This window comes from Lynx canadensis, chromosome D1 (assembly GCF_007474595.2).
Source record: "Lynx canadensis isolate LIC74 chromosome D1, mLynCan4.pri.v2, whole genome shotgun sequence".
In the NCBI taxonomy this organism is placed as follows: Eukaryota; Metazoa; Chordata; class Mammalia; order Carnivora; family Felidae; genus Lynx; species Lynx canadensis.
Genome location: NC_044312.2, coordinates 100,035,313 through 100,059,031, shown reverse-complemented (window position 1 = coordinate 100,059,031; position 23,719 = coordinate 100,035,313). Strand labels below are relative to the sequence as shown.

Below are 23,719 nucleotides of genomic sequence, written 5' to 3'. Positions count from 1 at the left end.
ACAAATAAACTTTTTTTTAAAAAGTACATAAAGGGGCGCCTGGGTGGCTCAGTCGGTTAAGCGTCCGACTTCGGCTCAGGTCGTGATCTCGCGGTTCATGGGTTCGAGCCTCGCATCAGGCTCCGTGCTGACAGCTCAGAGCCTGGAGCCTGCTTCGGATTCTGTGTCTCCCTCTCTCTCTGACCCTCCCCTGCTCATGCTCTGTCTCTCTCTGTCTCAAAAATAAATAAACGTTAAAAAAAAAATTTTTTTAGTACATAAAGCAGATTATTTTATAATTAACCTTTGTATATATAACAGTGGGGAAATTTCCCCAGATGGCTTTCCCCAAATTTAATATTGTTACTAACTACTCTGCATGTGGTAGCAAGGTACCATTTAGTGTGGAGAAAAGAGGAAAAAGAAAAAGAATTCTCTTTCTGCAGTACAGAATTTAGCCTAAGCACGTTTTTGAGATGGCAGTGTCTTTGGGGTCCTCCCAACTCTATTCTGTGCTTCCTTTTCCATCCTAGTCTTCTTAGGCCACCAGACTCTTGTCCGATAGTCCTTGTCTCTCACCCTACTGAAAGTTCCATGTTTGGAGATTGCCTTTCCACCCTCATGCAAAAGTCCCACTTGTCTCTCAGGTGGTCATCTCACACGAACCTTGACCTGAGGAAGCAGTCTAGTTATCTCATGTTAATATGTAAATAACTGAAAGGCGTTTGGGGCTCTCAGAACTAGTCATTTGTTTTTTTTTTTTAATGTTGTTTTATTTATTTTGAGAGAGAGCACGAGTGAAGGAGGGGCAGAGAGAGGGGGAGAGAGAGAATCCCAAGCAGGCTCTGCACTGTCAGCATGGAGCCCAACTCAGAGCTCAGTCTCACAAACTGTGAGATCATGACCTGAGCCAAAACCAAGAGTTGGACACTTAATCAACTGAGCCACCCCGGCGCCCCTGTTTGTACTTTTTAAGTCAGAATTTTTTAGCCCAAATATATTGATAATGGTAGAATTTTGGGTAAAAATAAGGAAAAACATTTAGGAAGATGATTTGTTTAAGCCACCAAAGAGAAACAGGAACCTTTCCTGAGAGGCCATTACTTAAGGCAGCCATTATTAAATTCTTCTCAATCTTTGTAGAATCTTCCATTTCTTCAGGGTTTTTAGTGGGGTTTTTTGTTTGTTTAATTATAACCATTGTTTTTTTCTAAATACAGAAGTAATGGATGTTCTTTATAGAACCTTTATATGTAAGCCTCTCTGTAAACAAAAAGAAGTTAAAATTTGTCTGTAATTGACCCAGCTGATAACCGCTGTTTACTTACATTTTAGTGTATATCCTTTTTTCTCCTATGCAAATGTTTTGTTTCCATTATTTCTAGAATTAGAATATGCTACATGGTATTTTTGGAATCTAATTGTTTTCTACTTTACACACCTCATCTGCATTTTCACATGTCATTAAGTATTCTTCTACAAAATTATTTTTTAAAAGTTCCCTACACAGTTTTAATTTATTCAGCCATTCCCATCTGTGGCCTGCCAGGTTGTTGCCAGTTTTTCCCTCCTACCTAAATACTTTTGTACACCTCCGACTATATCTCTAAGATAAATTCTCAGAACTAGAATTGATTGGTCACACACTATGCCCCTTCCTTTTTTTTTTAATTTATTTATATTAACAGAGAGCACAAGAGAAAGGGAGCAGAGGGGCATAGAGAAAGGGAGAGAGAGAATCCCAAGCAGGCTCCACACTGCACATCCATGCAGAGCCTGATGCGGAGCTCAATCTCACAAACCGTGAGATCATGACCTAAGCCAAAATCAAGAGTCGTACTCTTTTAACCACTGACCGAGTCACCCAGGCACCCCAGGCTATGCACATTTTTAAGGCTTTGGGTGGTTTTGCCAAATTTTCCTCTAATGTTCATAACTGTCTTTACCCAAGGCTAGTAGCATAAAGAAAGGCTAGATATCCCTGTTCCTGTTCTTGAATTCTGAACCCACACATTCAATGAAAGTTACATTTTTGTTGTTTTCTCTTTCACTATCAGCATTTTTGCACTATTAAATATTTGGGTAGCTATTTTTGCTACGCTAAAATTTAATGAGTGTGTTGCCTTTATTTATGTACATATGTTGCTTTTTTTCTGTATGCCCTTTGTAACTGTGTTTTGTTATTTATTTTACCTCCACCTGACCCTTAAAAGTTATCATCACTAATCACTATGTCCCGTCTCACCCACCCACCCATCATGTATAGGCGATCTTGGGAGCTGATCAGCTCTTTCAAGCCCAGCAAGACCTACTACACCGAACCTCTCCTCTCCTCTTATGTTATTATCTCATTAAGTGGGGAAGTCAGTGCTTAGCAACTGATGTTCCAGTTGACACACTGTGAGTTTCATTATTCTAATTATTTTTAAAATAAATTGCAAGTTTGATTAGTTTTTTCATCATTTTCAAAAAATTGTAAACATAATGCAGTAACATGATTTGCCTTTAAAATTCAGAGAGCTTTAGATGCTTCATTTTCTAAAGGTTGAAGACAACTTATAAGAATCAAAATACCAAGTATGTATTTATTATACGTATGGCATTTTGAAAAGAAAAAATGTTTATTCTGAAGTGGAAGTGGAAAATATATGTCATTTCTAAAATTTGTCTTAAAAACTGTCGAGATAGGTGACTTTTCACAAACACCCACTTTTTTAATGCTTATTTAAAATTGAAGTATAGTTGACACACAATGTTAACATTACTTTGGGGTGTACAGTTATTACATGTGTGTGTGTGTTTAACATAAAGATAAATCCTACTGAGGGCAAAATAGTTAGATGAGGTCGCAGGGAAAGTCGGACCACACACAAAAACATACCAGTTATTAAAGGTAGGCTGAGCTTCCTTAATAACCAAAATAAAAAGGGAAATCTATTACTTACTAGATTTACATTTTCAATATAAGATAAACCATCCTGTTTGGCAGTGTTCTTTCAGTAGAACTTTTATGTGCAACTTACTAATCAAATTGACAGTGTTCCTGGTAGGAGAGCTTGTTGAAGCAATGTTTTTGTAGAACTACTGTCTCTTTGTCTGTTCTCACAGGGAGTCCAACCTCCAACACTTGTCAGTACTGGAACTAACAGACTCTGGTGCTGTAACGGGAAATAAGTTTGGTAAGGACTAGTCTGTGCATGCGTTTGATTTTAAATTGGGCTTTTATTGCATATTCATTAAAGTCCTTTGCCACCTTTGCTGCAGAAAGATTAGGTAAGCTCTGCTTTCATTTGGGGAGGTTAATAAGCTGGCTGTGACAGGGAGTCCATGAAACCCCGTGAAGCCCAAATCAGGCATGAATTAAGGGTGTTGCGCATATGAAAATATGTACGTGTGTATTGCTGCTTTTCCATTGTTTATTAATGCTCCAGTGATTAATTCAACAAAATTATTTTTTAAATTTACTAAGTTCATGGTAGCTTTCATAATCTTGTCTTAATAAAAATTCAAGAGGCGTCATCTCTCATGCTTAAGAACCATTCTGGAGAATTTGTTTTATATTATTTTGGTAAAAAACTTGGAATCTTGGGGCACCTGGCTGGCTTAGTCAGTAGAGCATGTGACTCTTGATCTCAGGATTGTGAGTTCGAGCCCCATGTTGGGTGTAGAGATTATAAATAAATAAACTTTAAAAAACAAAAACGTGGAATCTTGAGACCATATTTAATGTAAACACTTCCTAAGGAAGATGCTTAGCTGTAGTGAGGTCAGTGAAAAAAAGAAACGAGTGCAATGTTGATTTAAGTGACTTTTTTTTTGCATTTGTATAGTACTGCACACTTTACAAACTGCTTTTATTTATATTGCCATTAATGACACCCATGGTACATTTCATGTTTTGAAATAATAAATGTTCTTTATTACAGATATAACATGAATTGGTAGACTATCTTAATTGAAAATTGATACTACTGTCATAAATTGGTGATTGTCATAATTTTTTTCTTTTCAAGTATCTAGCCCTCAGACAATTGTGGAATTATTCTTCCAAGAAGTTGCAAGAAAACACATCATAGCCCATCTCTTCTCTCAACCAAAGGCACCTCTGAGCCAAACTGGGTTGAATTGGCCTGAGATGATTACTGCAGTTACCAATTATTTATTGCAGCTTCTGTATCCTTTTATTTAAAAGCCAGTTAGAAGGTTTTTTCTGTCTAAATAGTCGAAGACTCTTCTATTCTCCCTGTATAATGAAGTTTTTTAATGAGGTTGAGTGCTATTCCCCCAACAAGAAATAATAATATTTACTATCAGATGTCCTAGTTTTTATTTTCCTCAGGAGTTAGCCAGATTTTATTGGTACACAAATATGTAATACTTAGATCTCTTTTACAACATTATACGTGTATCAGGTATTTATTGAATGGCTCTGTATGTCAGGCACTATGTGGTAGGTGCTGGGTGTCCCACGGGCATCAAGAGTATGTGCAATACGCCAGAGTTAGAAGTGATCGTCCAGGGATGAAATACGTGCTTTAGCCCCTAGTTAACTGAGGTCTGAGTTAGGTAACTAGGCTTTTAGTGTATAGTCTTTAAACTATATTTGTCTTATATTAAGGTTATATAGTTATGTGGAAAGAACATGTGCTCTAACCCCTTCTCTTTACCTTCTTTTTTAAAAATTAAGTCATTACATGGTGTTTGATGCCCAATATGTATATGATTTAAAGTTTTGCCAAAAAAAAAAAAATCTCCTTATCCAGTGACTAGATGGCCTAGCAATCCTGGTTGTCTCTTTATGGAATGTTTGATGGCCAATTGTCAGTATGTACAGTTGCAGGTGAGTACTGTTGAATACTTCTGGTTTTGTTTTGGTTTTTGTTTTAGTCTTTATTTTTGAGAGAGATAGAGACAGAGTGCAAGTGAGGGAGGAACAGAGAGAGAGAGAAGGAGACACAGAATCCAAAACAGGCTCCAGGCTTAGCTGTCAGCACAGAGCCCGACACGGAGCTAAACTGATGAACCATGAGTTCATGACCTCGGCTGAAGTTGGATGCTTAACCTCCTGAACCACCCACGTGCCCCAAATATTTCTGGTTTAGTAGTTCTTTTAAAGAATGGGATTTCTGGAATTTTAAATGTTACCTGCATTTTAATTGGCTGATAAAAAGAGCCACAATAATTTAAACTTGACTTCACCAAAACATACTCCAGAAAATCTCCAGAGAGATTTTCTTTATGTACTTCTCTCTTGACATGTCATTCCTAACATTTTTTTCTAGAGTATCTTGGCTTGTTTTTTAATCCTATTAGGCTCTCTTAAAAAAAAAAAAAAAAATTTATGTTTATTTATTTTTGAGAGAGAGAGAGCAAGCCGGGGAGGGGCAGAGAGAGAGGGAGACACAGAATTTGAAGCAGGCTTCAGGCTTTGAGCTGTCAGCACACAGCCCAACATGGGGCTCGAACCCACAAACTGTGAGATCAAGATCTGAGCTGAAGTTGGACGCTTAACCGACTGAGACACCCAGGCACCCCCTATTAGGTTCTCTTTATAGTAAAACAAACATAACGTCTTCATATAAATCCTTTACAGGATGGGCACCTGGATAGCTCATTCAGTTAGGCAGTCTGATTCTTGGTTTCAGCTCAGGTCATGATCTCATGGTTCCTGGGTTCATGCCCCGAATCGGGCTCCATGCTGGCAGTGCAGAGCCTGCTTGGGCTTTTCTTTCCCTGTCTGCCCCTCTGCTGCTCGCCTGCACTTGCTCTCAAAATAAATACATAATTTTTTTTTTTTTTAAGTTTTACAGAGTGTGTGCATGCAAGCGTGGGAGGGACAGAGAGAGAATCAGGGCTCGAACTCCAGAAACGGGAGATCATCACCTGAGCTGAAACAAGAGTCCGATGCTTAACCAACTGAGGCACCCAGGTGCCCCGATAAATAAACTTTAAAAAAAAATCCTTTACAGGAATCTAGTCATTGAACCAGTAAATAATAAAGTTGGGAAATTGCTGAATTGGAAAAGCATATGTGTGTTTATGCGTGTTGGTATTATTGAGTTTTGTTCACATTTTTAAAGTGTGTAACTTAATACAAGAATAGATTAACAGAATTAGATTTTAACTTCTGGATGATTTGAGGAAATACTTTTCTGTTGATTGACCACTATCTTTTCTCCCTCTGTGAAGAGCTTGGGGGTGGTTATCGCGTTAAATAGCACTTACTTTCTAATCAGAAAGCACCTTTTATGCCTTTCAGGATTATATTCAACTGCTCCATCCCTGGTGTCAAGTCAACATTGGTTCCTGTCGATTTATGCTGGGACGTTGTTACCTGGTTACAGGAGAAGGACAGAAGGTAAATTGTATTCAAATGATGAACCTACTTCAGTGCAAAGAAGACAGTTAGTCTCCATCTAACTAGGTGAGGGGGGATGGGGTGGCACAGAATCCTCTAAATAAGGATAAAGACAACTAATGCCAGCAAGAGCCATGTGGGAGTTGTTCAGCTTTCTTGTACTTTTGCAAATTAGTTAGAACATAAGAAAACATGAAGAAGAAAACATTAAAATCCTTTTGCCCCAGGATGAATTTTGTAAATCAAATTTATTACTCGATTACATTGTTTTTATTACATATTTTTTAAAATGTTATGCTGCTTTCTTCCCCCATTATGGTAGTTTATCTAATTTGTTCCCTGACATCCTATTAATGTACATTTTCAGACATGCAGGAAAGTTTAAAGACTTATAATAAACAATCATATACTCACCACTCAAATTCTACAAATATTAACATATTAGTATGCTTATATTAATTTTCTTATTAAAGTTTACCTTTTAATAGCATTTAAGTTAAAAAGTGAGATAAAGAAAAATATTAAATAACGTGTCAGAGGGGTGCCTGGGTGGCTCGGTCGGTTGAGCATCTGACTTCGGCTCAGGTCATAGTCTCACAGTTCGTGAGTTTGAGCCCCGCGTCAGGCTCTGTGCTGACAGCTCAGAGTCTGGAGCCCACTTTGGATTCTGTGTCTCCCTCTCTCTCTGCCCCTCCCAACTTGTGCTCTGTCGCTCAAAAATGAATAAACATTAAAAAAAAAAAAAAAAAAAAAACTTTAAATAACGTGTCAGAATTTAGAATAGCAGAAAATGTAAATGTAGTCAACAGTCTTACTTTTTCTTTTTTGGCTTTCCTTTAGCACCTGAACCCGCACCCACCCACCTTAATTGTTAGCACTTAGAACAGTCCATTATAAGTCATTTTGTATCCTTTTACTTCTCCAGGCTCTCCAATGCTTCCGCCAGGCAGCATCTGAAGTGGGCAAAGAGGAATTCCTGGATCGCTTGATTCGCTCAGAGGATGGGGAGATTGTATCCACCCCCAGGATGCAGTATTATGATAAGGTACATTGTGGCTTGGTTTGGTCTTTCTTACCTGTGTAAAAATGTATCTGAAATAATGGCTTTGGTATTGGGGGAGAAAAATAATGTGAAAATTAAGTCATTCCCGGGGCACCTGGGTGGCTCAGTCGGTCAAGCATCCGACTTCAGCTCAGGTCATGATCTCGCGGTTCATGAGTTCGAGCCCCGCGTTGGGCTCTGTGCTGACCGCTCAAAGCTTGGAGCCTGTTTCAGATTCTGTGTCTCCCTCTCTCTCTCTGACCCTCCCCCGTTCATGCTCTGTCTCACTCTGTCTCAAAAATAAATAAACGTTAAAAAAAAATTAAGTCATTCCCTGAAATTCCAAAAGAAGAGAAATGAATTTGCCTTGAGAAATTTAAAGAAATGTGTATTTTAATGAAACTGGTAAATGTTTTTAACTTCAGTGAAATTCCCATTGTGATACCATTTTATTAGCCAAGTCATCACTAGAATTTTATTAATATCAGTCTTGCCGATATCTCAAAGAATTAACTTGAATGTTGTATTCAGCCTTAGTTTATGATTTGGCCCTCCTCTTCTGGCCTTTTTTGCTCTGGTCACTCAGTTGTTGCAAGGGTGGCCTATTATTATCTCATGCAAGCTAAGCACACAGTCTGCCCTTCAAGACCCTTCTACCTGCTGTTCCCCTTTTTCCAAATAGTCAAACCTCAAGCCCTCATTTCATTGAGATGTCTGTGCATTTGTCACCACCTCAGGGAGTTCCTCTCTGTCTCCCTGTGTAGAATAGCTGTGGTGCTCGTGGGCTGCGTGCTGACCTGTACCACCCCCCCCACGTGCAGATTGAGGCACTGTGAGCAGTCTCTGCCCTTGCCATCCCTTATTATTTTCCTCATAACATTTAACCATGCTTGTTGTCATATTTTGGGTATCTATTTGTTGTTATCTGAGTTCCCCACTAGAAAGTAAAGGCAGGCTTAACTACTTTGTTCATTGCTTGTTAAAGAGATAAAATGATTTTTTTTTTTAATGAACTCTACACCCAATGTGGGACTTGAACTCATGACCCCAAGATCAGGAGTCGCATGCTTTACCGACTGAGCCAGCCAGGCACACTAAGATAAATGAAATAGATTTGTAACTCTTAATAACCTTCCCCATCCTACTAATGGGAAAATTATTTTGAATTCTAAGGATTTTTTTAAGGGTTTTGTTTTGTTTTATTGGGGGGGGGGGTGGCGCACAGATGAATGAGGGGCAGGAAAAGAGAGCATCCCAGGACGGACAGAGGGAGAGAGGGAAAGAGAGAAGTGGGGCTCAGCCAGTGTGGGACTCCAACTCACAAACTGTGAGATCATGACCTGAGCCGAGGTCAGATGCTTAACTACTGAGCCACTCAGGTGCCCCAAGATACGCCTATTTTTTTTCTTAATGATCTCCACATCCAATGTGGGGCTCGAACTCATAACCCTGAGATTAAGAGTTGCATGCTCCACCAACTAAACCAGCCAGGCCCTCTGAATTCTGAGGATTTTTAATCTGAGACTAGATAGATTTGAGGGATTGATAAATCCCCTGAAATTGTGTGCAAAATGTTGCTTGTATTTTTTCTGTGGAGAAGCTCCATAGCTTTTTCATCAGAAGAAACTTACTGATTCAAAACACATGAAGAATCACTGCTCCAAAAAATGCAAAAAAAAAAAAAAAAAAAAAAGGACTTAAGAATTACTGCTCTAGTGAACCCCAAAGTGGGCCTTGGGAAGAGAATACTCACAGAAGAATTAAATTAAGATGTGCTAATGTTTAATAGAAAGATCAACCTGGGGCGCCTGGGTGGTTCAGTCAGTTGAGGATCACACTGCCGCTCAGGGCATGATCTTGTGCTTCGAGAGTTTAAGCCCCACATCAGACTCGTTATTTCATTGCTGTCAGCGCAGAGCCTGCTTAGGATCCTCTGTCCCCTTCTCTCTCTGCCCCTCCCTGGCTCATGCACTCTCTCTCAATAATTAACATTTAAAAATATGTATATAAGGATCAACGCTGGTTGATCCCTGGTGCCCTTATTTGGACCTATTACCAGGTGGTCATTTATCATTTAGTCTCAAAGCAGGTGTCTGAAAGAGTGACGGTGTCACATCTGGGGTGGGGCACATAGTGGCACCTACACTCCTGTATTTCATTTTAGTAGATTATGTTTGATTGGTTAAATTAATTTGCACATTATATTGCTTAATTTTAATGAAAATCACCTTCACAATTTTTAAAAATTCCTTCAAAAACCTAGATTAAGAAAGTACAAGCAGGGGCACCTGAGTGGCTGGATCAGTTGAGCGTCTGACTTCAGCGCAGGTCACGATCTCACATTTTGTGGGTGCGAGCCCCTCATCGGGCTTTCTGCTGGCAACGTGGAGCCTGTTTCAGATTCTGTCTCCCTCGCTCTCTGCCCCTCCCCCCAATCGTGCGCTATCAAAATAAACATTAAAAAAAAAAAGTACAAGCAAATGAGGACAAAATAGGGCTGACACTTCTGCCTTTGATCAGCCATATGGGAAGGTAAAAACAGTGACAGTCTATAATCAGGTTTGATAAGAATCAGCTGATAACAGTTGAACTTCTCAGGAATGCTATTTTAAAATAAATGTGCCTTGAAATAAAATTTCAATTTAAGATAATATGAAACCATGAAAATTATCAAGGTATTAAACATCCTACTTACCTGTGGTGGAGCGTAAATTGGTGTCAACCACTTTGAAAAACTGCCATCGTCTACTGGCTGCAGTCATTGACATATATCCTCTGACCCAGTAATTCCAGTTCTAGATCTACCCAGTAACATGTACGTATTTACCAAAAGAGATGTGCGGTTATGTTCCAAGCAACATATTCATAACACTCATACACTAGAAACCCAAGTGTCCATTGATAGAATGGATTGTTAAATTACGGTATATTCTTTGAATGGAATACAGTATCAGTGAAAGGAATTACTGCATGTAATAACAGATCAGCCTTATAAACATGTTAAGCAAAATAAGGCAGACACACAAAAGAATTCATACCATAAGATTCTGTTTCATGAAATTAAAAACAAAACCAGTACAAGTCAGTAGTGGCTGGAAGGAGTCACATGGGAGCTTTGGAGTACTGCCATAACACAATTCTTAATTTAGGTGCTTGTTAAATGGATATGTTTACTTTGTGAACATTCAATTAGCTGTAGCTAAATACCTAGGATTTATGTACATTTCTAAATATGTTCTTTCAGTGGAAAGTATGAAAAACTTAAGCACCTAAAAGATAAATGTGTTTTTGGGGCGCCTGGGTGGCACAGTCGGTTGGGCGTCCGACTTCAGCCAGGTCACGATCTCGCGGTCCGTGAGTTCGAGCCCCGCGTCGGGCTCTGGGCTGATGGCTCAGAGCCTGGAGCCTGTTTCCGATTCTGTGTTTCCCTCTCTCTCTGCCCCTCCCCCGTTCATGCTCTGTCTCTCTCTGTCCCAAAAATAAATAAACGTTGAAAAAAAAAATTAAAAAAAAAAAAAAGATAAATGTGTTTTATACTGTTAATAAAAGAATAAGTACTAATAAAGATAATTTTAAACTGTTTTTTATCTTTATCTTCTATACATTTATATGTTGAGTGTTTTATATGTATGAGACAGTTGTGTGTATATAAGTAAATACATGTGCACAGGTCTAGGAGAGTATGCACATTGTTTTTTTTTAAGATTTTTTTTTTTAATGTTTATTTTTGACAGAGAGAGAGAGACAGAGCATGAGCAGGGGAGGGGCAGAGAGAGAGGGAGACACAGAATCCGAAGCAGGATCCAGGCTCTGAGCGGTCAGCATAGACCCTGATGCGGGGCTCGAACTCACAGACTGTGAGACCATGACCTGAGCTGAAGTCGGATGCTCAACCGACTGAGCCACCCAGGCGCCCCATGCACAGACATTGTTAATAGGGTGGACAGTCAGATAAGTTTGAAGAGCACTGTTCTGTCTTGTTTTAAAAATGGGTTATGTCAAACATCATTCTCTTTAGGGTTTTATAAGGCTATGGCGGCAATTTATTTATTGGGCTTTAAATTCGCCTATGACCTAAACAGTAGGAAAAGTTAGTGAAATTGCCAACCAATACTGTGAGCCCTAAACATTGAGGATGGAGCTGTGAACAAAAAGATCAATAGGAAATTTTACAGTAAGTCTGTTGACAGTAGAATCTAAAGGAAAGTCTTTTTTTTATTGTGTTTATTTATTTTAAGTAATCTCTACACCTCACGTGGGTGGCCACCAACTCACAACCCCAAAATCAAGAGTTACATGCTCTTCTAACTGAGCCAGACAGTTCTCCCTAAAGGAAAGTCATAAATATTAACCAAATAGTCCTGTCTTGTAGTCAGTATCTTTGATCTTAACTAGTTGTCTTTCTGATTGTTTTAAATCCTATTTCAGTTTGAAGTGCACTACCATATTAATTTTCATGGACACTCTCTCTATTTCTCTAGGTTTTGCGTCTACTAGATGTTATTGGTTTGCCTGAGCTGGTTATTCAGTTGGCCATGTCAGCAATAACTGAAGCAGGGGATGATTGGAAAAGTCAGGTAAGAACTAAATGTAATCCAGTTATTTCCCTTTAGATTGGTCCTGGATGTAGTATTTCAATTTCTACTCTTCTTTTCCCCCTATATTTGATATTTAGGCTACTTTAAGGACATGCATTTTCAAACATCATTTGGATTTGGGTCACAATAGCCAAGCATATGAAGCCTTAACCCACATTCCTGATTCCAGCAGGTAGTCAATCCTAGTCTTTTTTTAGAGAAGACAGTTTACCAGCTCTATTTAATCCACTGAGACAGTTTGCCTTCACTCCTTTTTTTGCCTTCTAGGCGGTTAGATTGTCTGCGGCAGCTGGTGGTAGTTCTTTGTGAACGCTCGCAGCTACAGGATCTTGTAGAGTTTCCCTATGTGAATCTGCATAATGAGGTAATTTTACGTGTCTACTGCTGACTGGACACAGCTGTGGTGGTTGTTACACTAGCTACTTTGAAATCTGATTGCTTCCCCTTCCTTAGGTTGTGGCAATAATTGAATCACGTGCACGAGCCGTGGACCTTATGACTCACAATTACTATGAGCTCCTCTATGCCTTTCACATCTATCGCCACAATTACCGAAAAGGTGAGCGGTTGAAGCCGACAGTCTTTGTTGGGGGCAACCTTAGAGTTTAGTCATGTTTACAAAAATACTGTTAGACTTATGTAATTTTTACCTTATTTTTACTATTGAATGAGTGTTCTCTACAAGCATTTGGGGAAATTATATTTAATTACAATATTGGCTTCACCCCTTTGAAGATTACCAGCTAGCCTTAAAGAGATGCACTTATCCCATTCTAGAACATTCTTGAGGTATTTCCAGCGAGATGTCATTCCGTCTATATCTTCTGTCTGATTTTAAGACAAACTAACTTTTTTACTAGAGGCGTCTTGAATTCTTGTGGCTGGTTGTGACTTCTTGTGCCAGCTTGCTATTGGCCTTTTCTTATTTTTGTTGATTCTTTTGAGAATAAGTTATGGACATCATTATCTCATGCATAGTTAAGATGTATCTCCTAAGGACAGTTTCTTATTTAATTTCAATACAATTATTAGATTAAGGAAATACAACTAATTTCATGAATTAAATGTAAATATAATACTATTGTGATTTTTTAAAGTTTATTTTGAGAGACAGAGCATGCATGTAAGAAGGGAGAAGGGAGAGAGAGAATCCCAAGCAGGCTCTGCACTCACAGCGCAGAGCCCAATATGGGGCTCAATCTCAGGAACTGTGAGATCATGACCTGAACCGAAATCAAGAGTCAGATTCTCAGCCCACTGAGCCACCCACAGGCCCCTATCATGATTATTTTTATAGCACATTCCTCCTATACCATCCTTACCCCCTGGTCTAAAATCACAATATTTCAGGGCACCTAGGTGGCTCGATTGCTTGGGCATCCAACCCTTGATTTCAGCTCAGGTCATGATCTTGCGGTTTGTGAGTTTGAGCCCCACATCTGGCTCTGCAGTGACAGTACAGAGCCTGCTTGGGATTCTCTCTCTCCCTCTCTCTGTCTCTCCCCCACTCTCACTCTGTCAAAATAAATAAACTTAAAAAAAAAAATAGAATCAGAGGCACCTGGGTGGATTGTCGGTTAAGCGTCTGACTTCAGCTCAGGTCGTGGGTTCAAGCCCCATGTCGGGTTCTGTGCTGACAGCTCAGAGCCTGGAGCCTCCTTCAAATTCTGTGTCTCCCTCTCTCTCTGCCCCTCCCCCACTCATGTTCTGTCTCTCTCTGCCTCTCAAAAAAAAAAAAAGGTTAAAAACAGAATCACATATTGCATATTTGTCATGTCTCTTTAGTCTCCTTTAATCTGGAGCCCTTCTTTTGGCCTTAATTTGCCCTTGGTGTCATTGATATTTTTGAAGAGTACAAGCCAGTTATTTTTGTAGAATGTATCTTAGTTTGGATTTGTATGATGACTAATGAAGACTCTATCAGAACAGCTAAAATGAGCATAGCATAATGTATAAAGGAGTTGAATCACTGTGTTGTACACCTGAAACTAATGTGGCATTGTGTCAACTATACTTAAATAAAGAGATTTAAAAGAAAAAAAAATTATGGGACACCTGGGTGACTTGGTTAAGCATTGGACTCAATTTCAGCTGAGTTCACGATCTCCCGGGTCCAGGAGATCAACCCCTGCCTGCATCTGGCTCCCTGCATTTGCTGACAGCACAGAACCTGCTTGGGATTCTCTCCCTTCCCCTCTCCCCCTCTCCCCCTCCTCCTCCCCCTGCTTACACAGGCACACACACCCTCTCACTCTTTCTCAAAATAAATAAACATTAAAAAAAATTTGAGCCTTGGAGGCTTAAAAAAAATTAGTCTTTGAGACAGGAAAAAAAAAAAGAACAGCTAAAATGAAGGGATTACATGTCTATTAGAAGATCTTATTTTACAAGATCACCATTGTGGTTCGCCTTTGGAAATGGTAACATTTTTATACCATTTTCACTCAGAAAACTTTTAATAAGGTTTCTTGCTGATTTTCATTGGCAAGAATAGATGGAAGTAATTTGTAGACATGCTCTTAATTTTCCTAATGGTAAAACGTGTGTGTATTACTTATCTCCTTGACCCATACTGAGAAATATAGGTGATTAAGTACCACTCCCTGTTTGCTTTTATAGTTACAACATCCATTACATCAACTTGGTTAAGACCAGTTTAGCCTGATTAATGTCCAGGTCTTTCTGAAGCAAGACTTGTTCTTCTAACAAAATGTCTTACATATGGCAGGCACTCAGAAACATTTGTTGGGGAGAAAAAGTTAATTAACTTCAATTTAAATAAAATTGTATAAACTTTAAAACTTGGAATGAAAAATAGTTTCATTTGAAAACTAAAAGATATTTTTAATGCCCTTTGATTTCTGGAGTCTCATGCTGTCTCAGAACAAGGTGTTCCTCAGTATCTCATTCAACCTGTGTAACTAAAGTTTTATAAAAATAATCTGTTCTTGAGCAGAGCATCCAAACATTTCTTGGTCTCATGGTGTGGAATTAGGTAACAATGTGGCTGAAAGTAGCCTTCTAAACTAGTCTTCTGTACTGTCTGGGAATGTAGTATCTAAAAGTCAAAAATCGGGGCACCTGGCTGCCTCAGTTGGTAGAGCTTGGGACTTTTGATCTCAAGATCGTGAGTTATCACAAGCCCCACATTGGATATAGAGATTACTTTCTGAATGAATGAATGAATGAATGAATGAATGAATGAATGTCAGAAATAATATTTACATGATCTTTTTTCTTTTTTTTTATTGTAGTAAAATACATATAAGCTTTACTGACGTAACCACTTTTAGTATACGGTAATGCTAAGTGCATTCACATTACATGTAACCAATGTCCAGAACTTTTCATCTTGCAAAATGAAAACACTATACTCATTAAACAACAGCTTCCTATTTCCACTTCCTGCAGCCCTTGGCAACCATCATTCTACTTTCTGTCCATATGAATTTGGCTACTGGAATCATATAGTATTTTTTGTGTGTGACTGGCTTTTTTAAGTTTGTTTATTTTGAGAGAGAGATCAAGTGCAGGAGGGACAGAAGGGGGCAGGGAGGGAGAGAGAAAAATCCCAAGCAGGCTCTGCACTGTCAGTGCGAGTCTGATGTGGGGCTCAAATTCACCAGCTGTGAGAACATGACCTGAGTCAAAGTCGGACACTTAACCAACTCAGCCACCCAGGCACCCCTTTTGACTGGCTTATTTCACTTAGCATAATATCTTCAAGGTTCATCCATATTGTAGCATGTAACTTCTTTTTGAAAAAAAAATTTTTTTCACATTTATTTATTTTTAAAATTTTTTTTTTCAACGTTTTATTTTATTTTTGGGACAGAGAGAGACAGAGCATGAACGGGGGAGGGGCAGAGAGAGAAGGAAACACAGAATCGGAAACAGGCTCCAGGCTCTGAGCCATCAGCCCAGAGCCTGACGCGGGGCTCGAACTCACAGGCCGCGAGATCGTGACCTGGCTGAAGTCGGACGCTTAACCGACTGCGCCACCCAGGCGCCCCCACATTTATTTATTTTTGAGAGACAGAAAGAGACAGAGCATGAGCAGGCGAGGGGCAGAGAGAGACAGGGAGACACAGAATCCGAAACAGGCCCCAGGCTCTGAGCTGTCAGCACAGAGCCCGATGCAGGGCTCGAACCCACCAACTGCGAGATCATGACCTGAGTTGAAGTCAGACACTTAACCGACTGAAGCCACCCAGGCGCCCACATGTAACTTCTTTTTAAGACTGAACAATATTTCATTATATATATATGTCACATTTTGTTCATCCATCAATGGATGCTTGGATTGCCATCATCTTTTGGATAATATGAGTAAAGGCTGCTATGAACAAGGGCATACAAATATCTCCTCAAAGCTCTGTTTTCCATATTTGGACTATATGTCCAGGAGTGAAATTGCTGGATCACAAGGTAATCCCATTTTTAATTTTTTGAGGAACTGTCAATACTGTTTTCCATAGCAGGTACACCAATTTACATTCCCACCAGCAGTGTAAAGCAGTTTCAGTTTTTCCACATCCTCACCAACACAGGATTTTGTGTGTGTGTGTGTGTGTGTGTGTGTGTGTGTGTGTGTGTGTGTGTTTAATGTTTGTTTATTTTTGAGGGAAAGACAAAGCATGAGCAAGGGAGGGGCAGAGAGAGAGGGAGACACAGAATCCGAAGCAGGCTCCAGGCTCTGAGCTGTCAGCTCAGAGCCCAACGCAGGGCTTGAACTCACGGACCATGAGATCATGACCTGAGCTGAAGTTGGACACTCAACCGACTGAGCCACCCAGATACCCCAGGATTTTTTGGGGTTTTAAGTTAAACTCAATCTTGTTTTAAATTTTATTATTTGATTAGTATAACAGATTCTCTAAAACACATTTTTTTAATATCTTATTTTTTTTTTTTAATTTTTTTTTTTTCAACGTTTATTTATTTTTGGGACAGAGAGAGACAGAGCATGAATGGGGGAGGGGCAAAGAGAGAGGGAGACACAGAATCGGAAACAGGCTCCAGGCTCTGAGCCATCAGCCCAGAGCCTGACGCGGGGCTCGAACTCACGGACCGCGAGATCGTGACCTGGCTGAAGTCAGACGCTTAACCGACTGCGCCACCCAGGCGCCCCAATATTTTATTTTTTAAGTAATCTCTACACCCAACATGGGGCTTGAATTTACAACCCCAGGATTAAGAGTCACATACTCTTCGGGCAGAGCCAGCCAGGCGCCCGTCTAAAACACGTTTTTGAAGTTCTGATGTCTGACTTATTATTGCCTCCTAGCTGGTACAGTGATGTTTGAGTATGGAATGCGTCTTGGCAGAGAAGTTCGAACTCTGCGGGGACTTGAGAAGCAAGGCAACTGTTACTTGGCCGCTGTTAACTGTTTACGACTTATTCGTCCAGAATACGCGTGGATCGTCCACCCAGCATCTGGTGCAGTGGTATGAAAACTTTCCATCTTGGAGTTTGGAGATCATTTGGCTTATTAGGGTTGGTCTTTTTGAAACTGGTTTGGTCCTTTAGAAAACATCACCTCATTTTGCTTCATTTCATTTAAAATTTCTGCTGGGATATTTGTGAACTTACCTATTTTTGCAACAATTCGGTTCTGTATTACTACCCCTTTAGTTCTCAAGTTTAGAATTATTATAGGAAGAAGTATTGCAGTGTGGTTTTGGAATTAGACCTAACTTCAAGCAGATTACTTAATGTTTTGGTGTCCAGTTACCCTTTCGCATAAAATAGGGATGATGATGATGATGTCTACCTTGTAGGATTTGGGGGGTGTTAAATGAGATCATTCATTTAGATTGCTTAGAACAGTGGCAGTGCCTGACCTGCAAAAAGTGCTCAGCAAATGGTCACTGCTTCTATTTCAGTCATTTTTGTTAATTAAATCTACAATTACTGTTTTAAATTTTTTTTTTCCAACGTTTATTTATTTTTGGGACAGAGAGAGACAGAGCATGAATGGGGGAGGGGCAGAGAGAGAGGGAGACGCAGAATCGGAAACAGGCTCCAGACTCTGAGCAGTCAGCCCAGAGCCCGACGCGGGGCTCGAACTCACGGACCGCGAGATCGTGACCTGGCTGAAGTCGGACGCTTAACCGACTGCGCCACCCAGGCGCCCCTACAATTACTGTTTTAAAGAATGTGCACTTTGAGTTTTTCTTGTCGTGCTGATGGGGTCATATATGCACAGCTACTTGTGCTGTGTATAGTTCCTGCATTTACTAGGCTGTTTCCTGTGGTTAGGGCTGGAGAATATAACTCTGGAACCAAAGAAAGTCAAGTCGTTTATATGGGGGTTAAATCCATGTCCTTAGACCCAATAACATGTTAGAGCTAAGTTGGCCAACTTGGCAAACAACTCCTGTGTCTGATAGTTACAGTACCTTTGTAAGAAGAGCTGTGCTGGTTGAAATAAACATAATTTATGTGGAGAGAATTTAAGCATGAGAGCTCTGGATCAGTTAATGATCTCAAAATACAGCTGACCCTTGAACAACACAAGTTTGAACTGTACAAGTCCACTTATACACAGCTTTTGTTAGTAAATACAATAATGTAAATGTATTTTCTCATGATTTTTTTCATTTGCTCCAGCTCATTTCATTGTAAAAATATAGTACATAGTACAGATAACATACAAAATATATGTTTGTCGACTGTTTATGTTATTGGTAAGGCTTCTAGTCATCAGTAGGCTATTAAGTTTTGGAGCGAGTCAGAAGTTATATGCAGATTTTCAACTGTACAGGGGTTTGGCGTCCAACCCCCACATTGTTCAAGTGTCAACTGTACTAACTTTTCACATTTAAGCACTTGTTTTGTCTTTACAGTGTGATCGCCCTGGCACGTCCCCTAAGAGGAATCATGATGGAGAATGCACAGCTGCTCCAAGTGAGTTGGACATCTCCCGCGGATTCTTTGCTGGACAATAATTATATTGTTATGTTACAGTATTATTTGTATTAAATGTGTGTTTTTGTATAGTAGTTGTAAATTATGTACAGTACTGTAAAAATATTGTGAAGTTCCTTCTTTTAGCTTATTTTCAAGATTTTAATCTGCTAGAAGTTGGCTGGCAGCTCTTGGAAAACTTCGCATGGCTGCACGAGAAATGAAGATGCTCGAAAGAGAGTGCTTGTTTTTGTTGCTTGCTGTATTTGAATCAGCTTAGTGTCAAACTTGTTTTATCGGGCTCCTTGCCTATTACCATGGAGGCATTGTATTGCTTCTTTTTTTTTTAAATTTTTTTTTTCAACGTTTTATTTTATTTTTGGGACAGAGAGAGACAGAGCATGAACGGGGGAGGGGCAGAGAGAGAGGGAGACACAGAATCGGAAACAGGCTCCAGGCTCTGAGCCATCAGCCCAGAGCCCGACGCCGGGGCTCAAACTCACGGACCGCGAGATCGTGACCTGGCTGAAGTCGTACGCTTAACCGACTGCGCCACCCAGGCGGGCATTGTATTGCTTCTTAAAAAGCCTGGGCTCCAGAGTTGGACACACCTGGTTATAATTCTGCCTTTCTCACTGTGGGCATGTTCCTTTCATACTGATGTAGATAACTGCATCTCAGGGTTGTATGAGTTAAAGGAAATTCTGTGGAAAGTACCTTGTAAGCATCTTCTCAACTGCAGCTGTTATTTGAGTACTTTGATTTGGCTCAGCTGCATGCTGGACACAGGGCTATTGCTTTATTTATTTTTTTTAATTTTTTTTTTTCTAACGTTTATTTATTTTTGAGACAGAGAGAGAGACAAAGCATGAACGGGGGAGGGTCAGAGAGAGGGAGACACAGAATCCGAAACAGGCTCCAGGCTCTGAGCTGTCAGCACAGAGCCCGACGCGGGGCTCGAACTCACGGACCACGAGATCATGACCTGAGCCGAAGTCGGATGCTTAACCAACTGAGCCACCCAGGCGCCCCCTGTTGCTTTATTTTTAAGTTCACTTTTATGGAGCCCTGTGTTTTCCCTCTAGTGCCTTTGGAATTGACACTGAATTCATGTTTAGTGGAAATTGATAGACTGAGTTAATAGGCACTGATGAGACACACTTCCTTTGTACTTTGGGAATTGAAAACATTTCTCTTTGGCTTCTAGCCAATCGGCAGATTGAAATTCTGGAACTGGGAGACCTGGAAAAAGAGTGTTCCTTGGCCCGAATCCGCCTCACTCTGGCTCAGCATGACCCGTCAGCAGTTGCAGTTGCAGGTAGGAATGAGGCATTCTGGGAGCACTGGCAGCACGCTTTGCTTCAGGCCGGGCGGTGGACACAGTAGGCTAGACTGGGCAGAGCCTCTCACTCTTCCTCTGAGATGCTCATACCAGGGGCGGCTTTGGGGCTTTGGGTCATCCACATACACCATTGTTTGCACTAAAAAGCTCTTTTCCATTTTCCCAGGAAGTTCATCAGCAGAGGAGATGGTCTCTCTCTTGGTTCAGGCTGGCCTTTTTGACACTGCCATATCCCTCTGTCAGACTTTTAAGCTTCCCTTGACGCCAGTCTTTGAGGGACTTGCTTTCAAGTATGTATGAAATTGTCTTTCCATGGTCTTCATTTTCTTTCTTTCTTTTTTTTTAACGTTTATTTTTGAGAGAATGAGTTGGGGAGGGGCAAAGAGAGAGGGGGACAGAGGATCTGAAGCAGGCTGCACACTGTCAGCACAGTACCTAAGCCAGTTGTGCTTTAAAGAAATGCTTTTGTCTAGTCTACCACAGTGATTTTTATAATTTCTTTTAATTATGATTTTTTTTAATCTTGATTTATAGCTTCTCTTGAGAACTCAAAAAACCTGGCATTCCCAGGCCTACATTCCCACAGGACAGTAGATACTGTGGTGTCAACAGTGGGGTCCATTTTAGAAAAGGCATGTATTCAATTCTTTAGGCCCCTGTAAGCATTATTAAAAAGTACTTTTTCTTGAAGTAACCTTGTACCTAAATATTAGTCAAGTAGTTTGTGAATTGGAAATATTTTTTAAACTTTCAGAATTTTTCCCTTAGAAGTAAATTCTCTCTTAACACTTACCAATGGCCTTGTGGGTCCTCCAGTTATGTGGCTGTGAGGGGAGGAAAGAGCCAGTATTCCCCAGTAGTGAATTCAGCAGCAGACCAGAGCTAAAGTTATCACCTTATCTCTAGTTTTGGTAACAAAATAATGTGATTGTTTTCAGCAGATTAGTTTATGGCGTGTGGAACCATTTTCGTTACAGATGCATCAAGTTGCAGTTAGGGGGCGAGGCAGCCCAAGCAGAAGCCTGGTCCTGGCTAGCAGCCAATCAGCTCTCATCAGTCATCACCACTAAGGAGTCCAGGTAGAGCTCTAGTGCTCCTCTGCCCCAAAGGGCTTACCTTCCAAACACTTCCCCTAGTGCCCAATTCATGTCTACCTGAATGCACTTCAGTTTCTTTAGAATCCTTCTCTAACCCTAACCCTCAGTAAAATTCCCTTCCTTGAATCACATTTACAATTTGTATTACACAACTTTAGAATTGGGGCATTTAACGATTTGGCAGTCCTCTGACATTAGTTTTCAACCCCTAAATTAGCATACCAATATCACCACTAAAATACAGATCTATCGCCCTCATTTTCTAAAGCAGAACTTCTGCATGATTCTAATGCTTGATCGGGTTTGGAAACAGTGATGTGAGCCTATTTCCTTGTTTTAGAAATCCGTAACAAAGAAGTTAAATGAATTGTGTAGTTGAGTAAAGATGTGATTAGTGGGAGAGATACAATCCATGTCATTTGGTTTCTAGTACTACCCCTAAGTCACATTGACCCTAATGATATTAGTTGCCATGTAGTTATATTTTCAGTTCAGTTGTGAGCTTCTAAAGATTTTTTTTCTCCTTGTAAATAGATGCTTTGAATGGTGCTGTAAATATCTGTTAAGAATCTGGAACTCATTAGTCCTTTCTGCTTTTATCAAGTGCTACAGATGAAGCATGGAGACTATTATCAACTTATCTGGAAAGGTACAAAGTTCGGAATAACTTATATCACCACTGTGTAATCAACAAGCTCTTGTCTCATGGAGTACCTCTACCTAATTGGCTAATAAACAGTTACAAGGTAAGTGGTATCTTAACTCGTATAGAGTAAGAAGCTGGTCGTTATCAGTATGAATAACTTCATGAGATGATTAAAAAGTAGAGGTGATAATTTATGGAAACATACTGACATATACTTTGGTCAACTTCTTAAAGTTAGCTAAAAACACTAAGAACAGCTGAACTTGCATATACTTTAGGCAACTTCTTAAAGTTAGCTAAAAACACTAAGAACAGCTGAACTTGAATTCTGTATGAAGTACTGGGTGTTTAGAATTAAAGTTCTACAGGTTAGTGATTAAGTTCATGCCTGCTTGTGTGCTCAACTGAACAATGACTATATGCATGACACAGTATTTACTGTTCATTACGCAAAAAATTCACAGGAGTGAGTGGAGTTGTTTTCAAAACTGCAGCAGGGTTTGAGTTTTATCAAAATTGGGTTTTTGGAATGCCTGCATCAGAATTATTTGGGTAGTGGGCTTCTTCAAAATACAGATTCCTGAGCCCCATTCCAGACTTAGAGAATCAGGTTATCTGGAGCCAGGATCTGGGATCTATATTTTAACAAGCTCCTAATTTGAAATAATGCATGCTCGGGGCGCCTGGGTGGCTCAGTCGGTTAAGTGTCCGACTTCAGCCAGGTCATGATCTCGCGGTCTGTGGGTTTGAGCCCTGCGTCGGGCTCTGTGCTGACAGTTCAGAGCCTGGAGCCTGTTTCAGATTCTGTGTCTCCCTCTTTCTCTGACCCTCCCCTGTTCATGCTCTCTCTCTCTGTGTCTCAAAAATAAATAAATGTTAAAAAAAATTAAAAAAAAAAATGAAATAATGCATGCTTAAGTGTGAAAGCTATATCTGAAATACATAGAGTGGAATAGGGAAAGAGAGAAGGTAATGCTTAAAATCAGGAAAACTGATCTTTTTTTTTCTTTTTGGGTTTTGTTGTTGTTGTTAAATTAGAAAGTAGAAAAGCAGCTAAGATGATGAAAGTTACAAATGTGATCATATCAGAATATGGAAAGCATAATTACATAGTTAGTAGAGCCCTTCCAAACTGAGGTTGTTTTCACTTTTGTTTCACCCTGAGTTGAAAAGATTTAATTCAGGTACTGAAAGTTGGTAATTCTTTTAACTTCTTTTGCATTTGTCATTCATATATTTCTGGGAATTAACGTGAATATATCATCTCTTCAGTACTCAGCATTTCTGAGAAGGTTTGTTGACTTTTACTACTACTGTGGACACTGAAGTAGAAAAATAATAAAATGTGTCTTAGATTACAAAACAGGGCAGGAAGACCACTTAACAGATAAAGTCTTACAAGGTGCCCAGAAGTAATTGGGCTCTAAGGAATCCAACCCTTGTCCCAGGATAAGTAAACCAAGATGCTCATTTATTTATATTGAGAAGTATAAATCCCAGGGAATTAGACACTCTGCATCCTTTGGTCACTGCCCAGGTAAGATGAAAATAGGTAGATGTTCTTAATCTCTGACTCTTTACAGAAGGTCGATGCCGCTGAGTTGCTCCGTTTGTACTTAAATTATGACCTTTTAGAAGAAGCTGTGGATTTGGTTTCAGAATATGTAGATGCTGTATTGGGGAAAGGACATCAGTACTTTGGAATTGAGGTAGGCATGCATATGTGTTTCTGTATTATCACTCTAAT

General features: G+C 39.8%; 1 protein-coding gene across 1 annotated transcript in view; it reads left to right on the top strand.

The window, feature by feature from the left end:
* Nucleotides 1–23,719, top strand: part of NUP160 (nucleoporin 160) — a 50,526-nt gene that overhangs the window by 23,454 nt on the left and 3,353 nt on the right. The window contains exons 19-35 of the mRNA XM_030333775.1: nt 2,246–2,379; nt 3,088–3,158; nt 3,993–4,152; nt 4,750–4,819; nt 6,239–6,337; nt 7,263–7,382; nt 11,861–11,956; nt 12,055–12,149; nt 12,245–12,341; nt 12,431–12,536; nt 17,265–17,425; nt 18,827–18,887; nt 20,095–20,205; nt 20,396–20,519; nt 21,207–21,308; nt 21,931–22,072; nt 23,556–23,681. Of these exons, the coding sequence (XP_030189635.1) occupies nt 2,246–2,379; nt 3,088–3,158; nt 3,993–4,152; nt 4,750–4,819; nt 6,239–6,337; nt 7,263–7,382; nt 11,861–11,956; nt 12,055–12,149; nt 12,245–12,341; nt 12,431–12,536; nt 17,265–17,425; nt 18,827–18,887; nt 20,095–20,205; nt 20,396–20,519; nt 21,207–21,308; nt 21,931–22,072; nt 23,556–23,681 (1,875 nt within the window). The remainder of the gene's footprint in view (nt 1–2,245; nt 2,380–3,087; nt 3,159–3,992; nt 4,153–4,749; nt 4,820–6,238; nt 6,338–7,262; nt 7,383–11,860; nt 11,957–12,054; nt 12,150–12,244; nt 12,342–12,430; nt 12,537–17,264; nt 17,426–18,826; nt 18,888–20,094; nt 20,206–20,395; nt 20,520–21,206; nt 21,309–21,930; nt 22,073–23,555; nt 23,682–23,719) is intronic.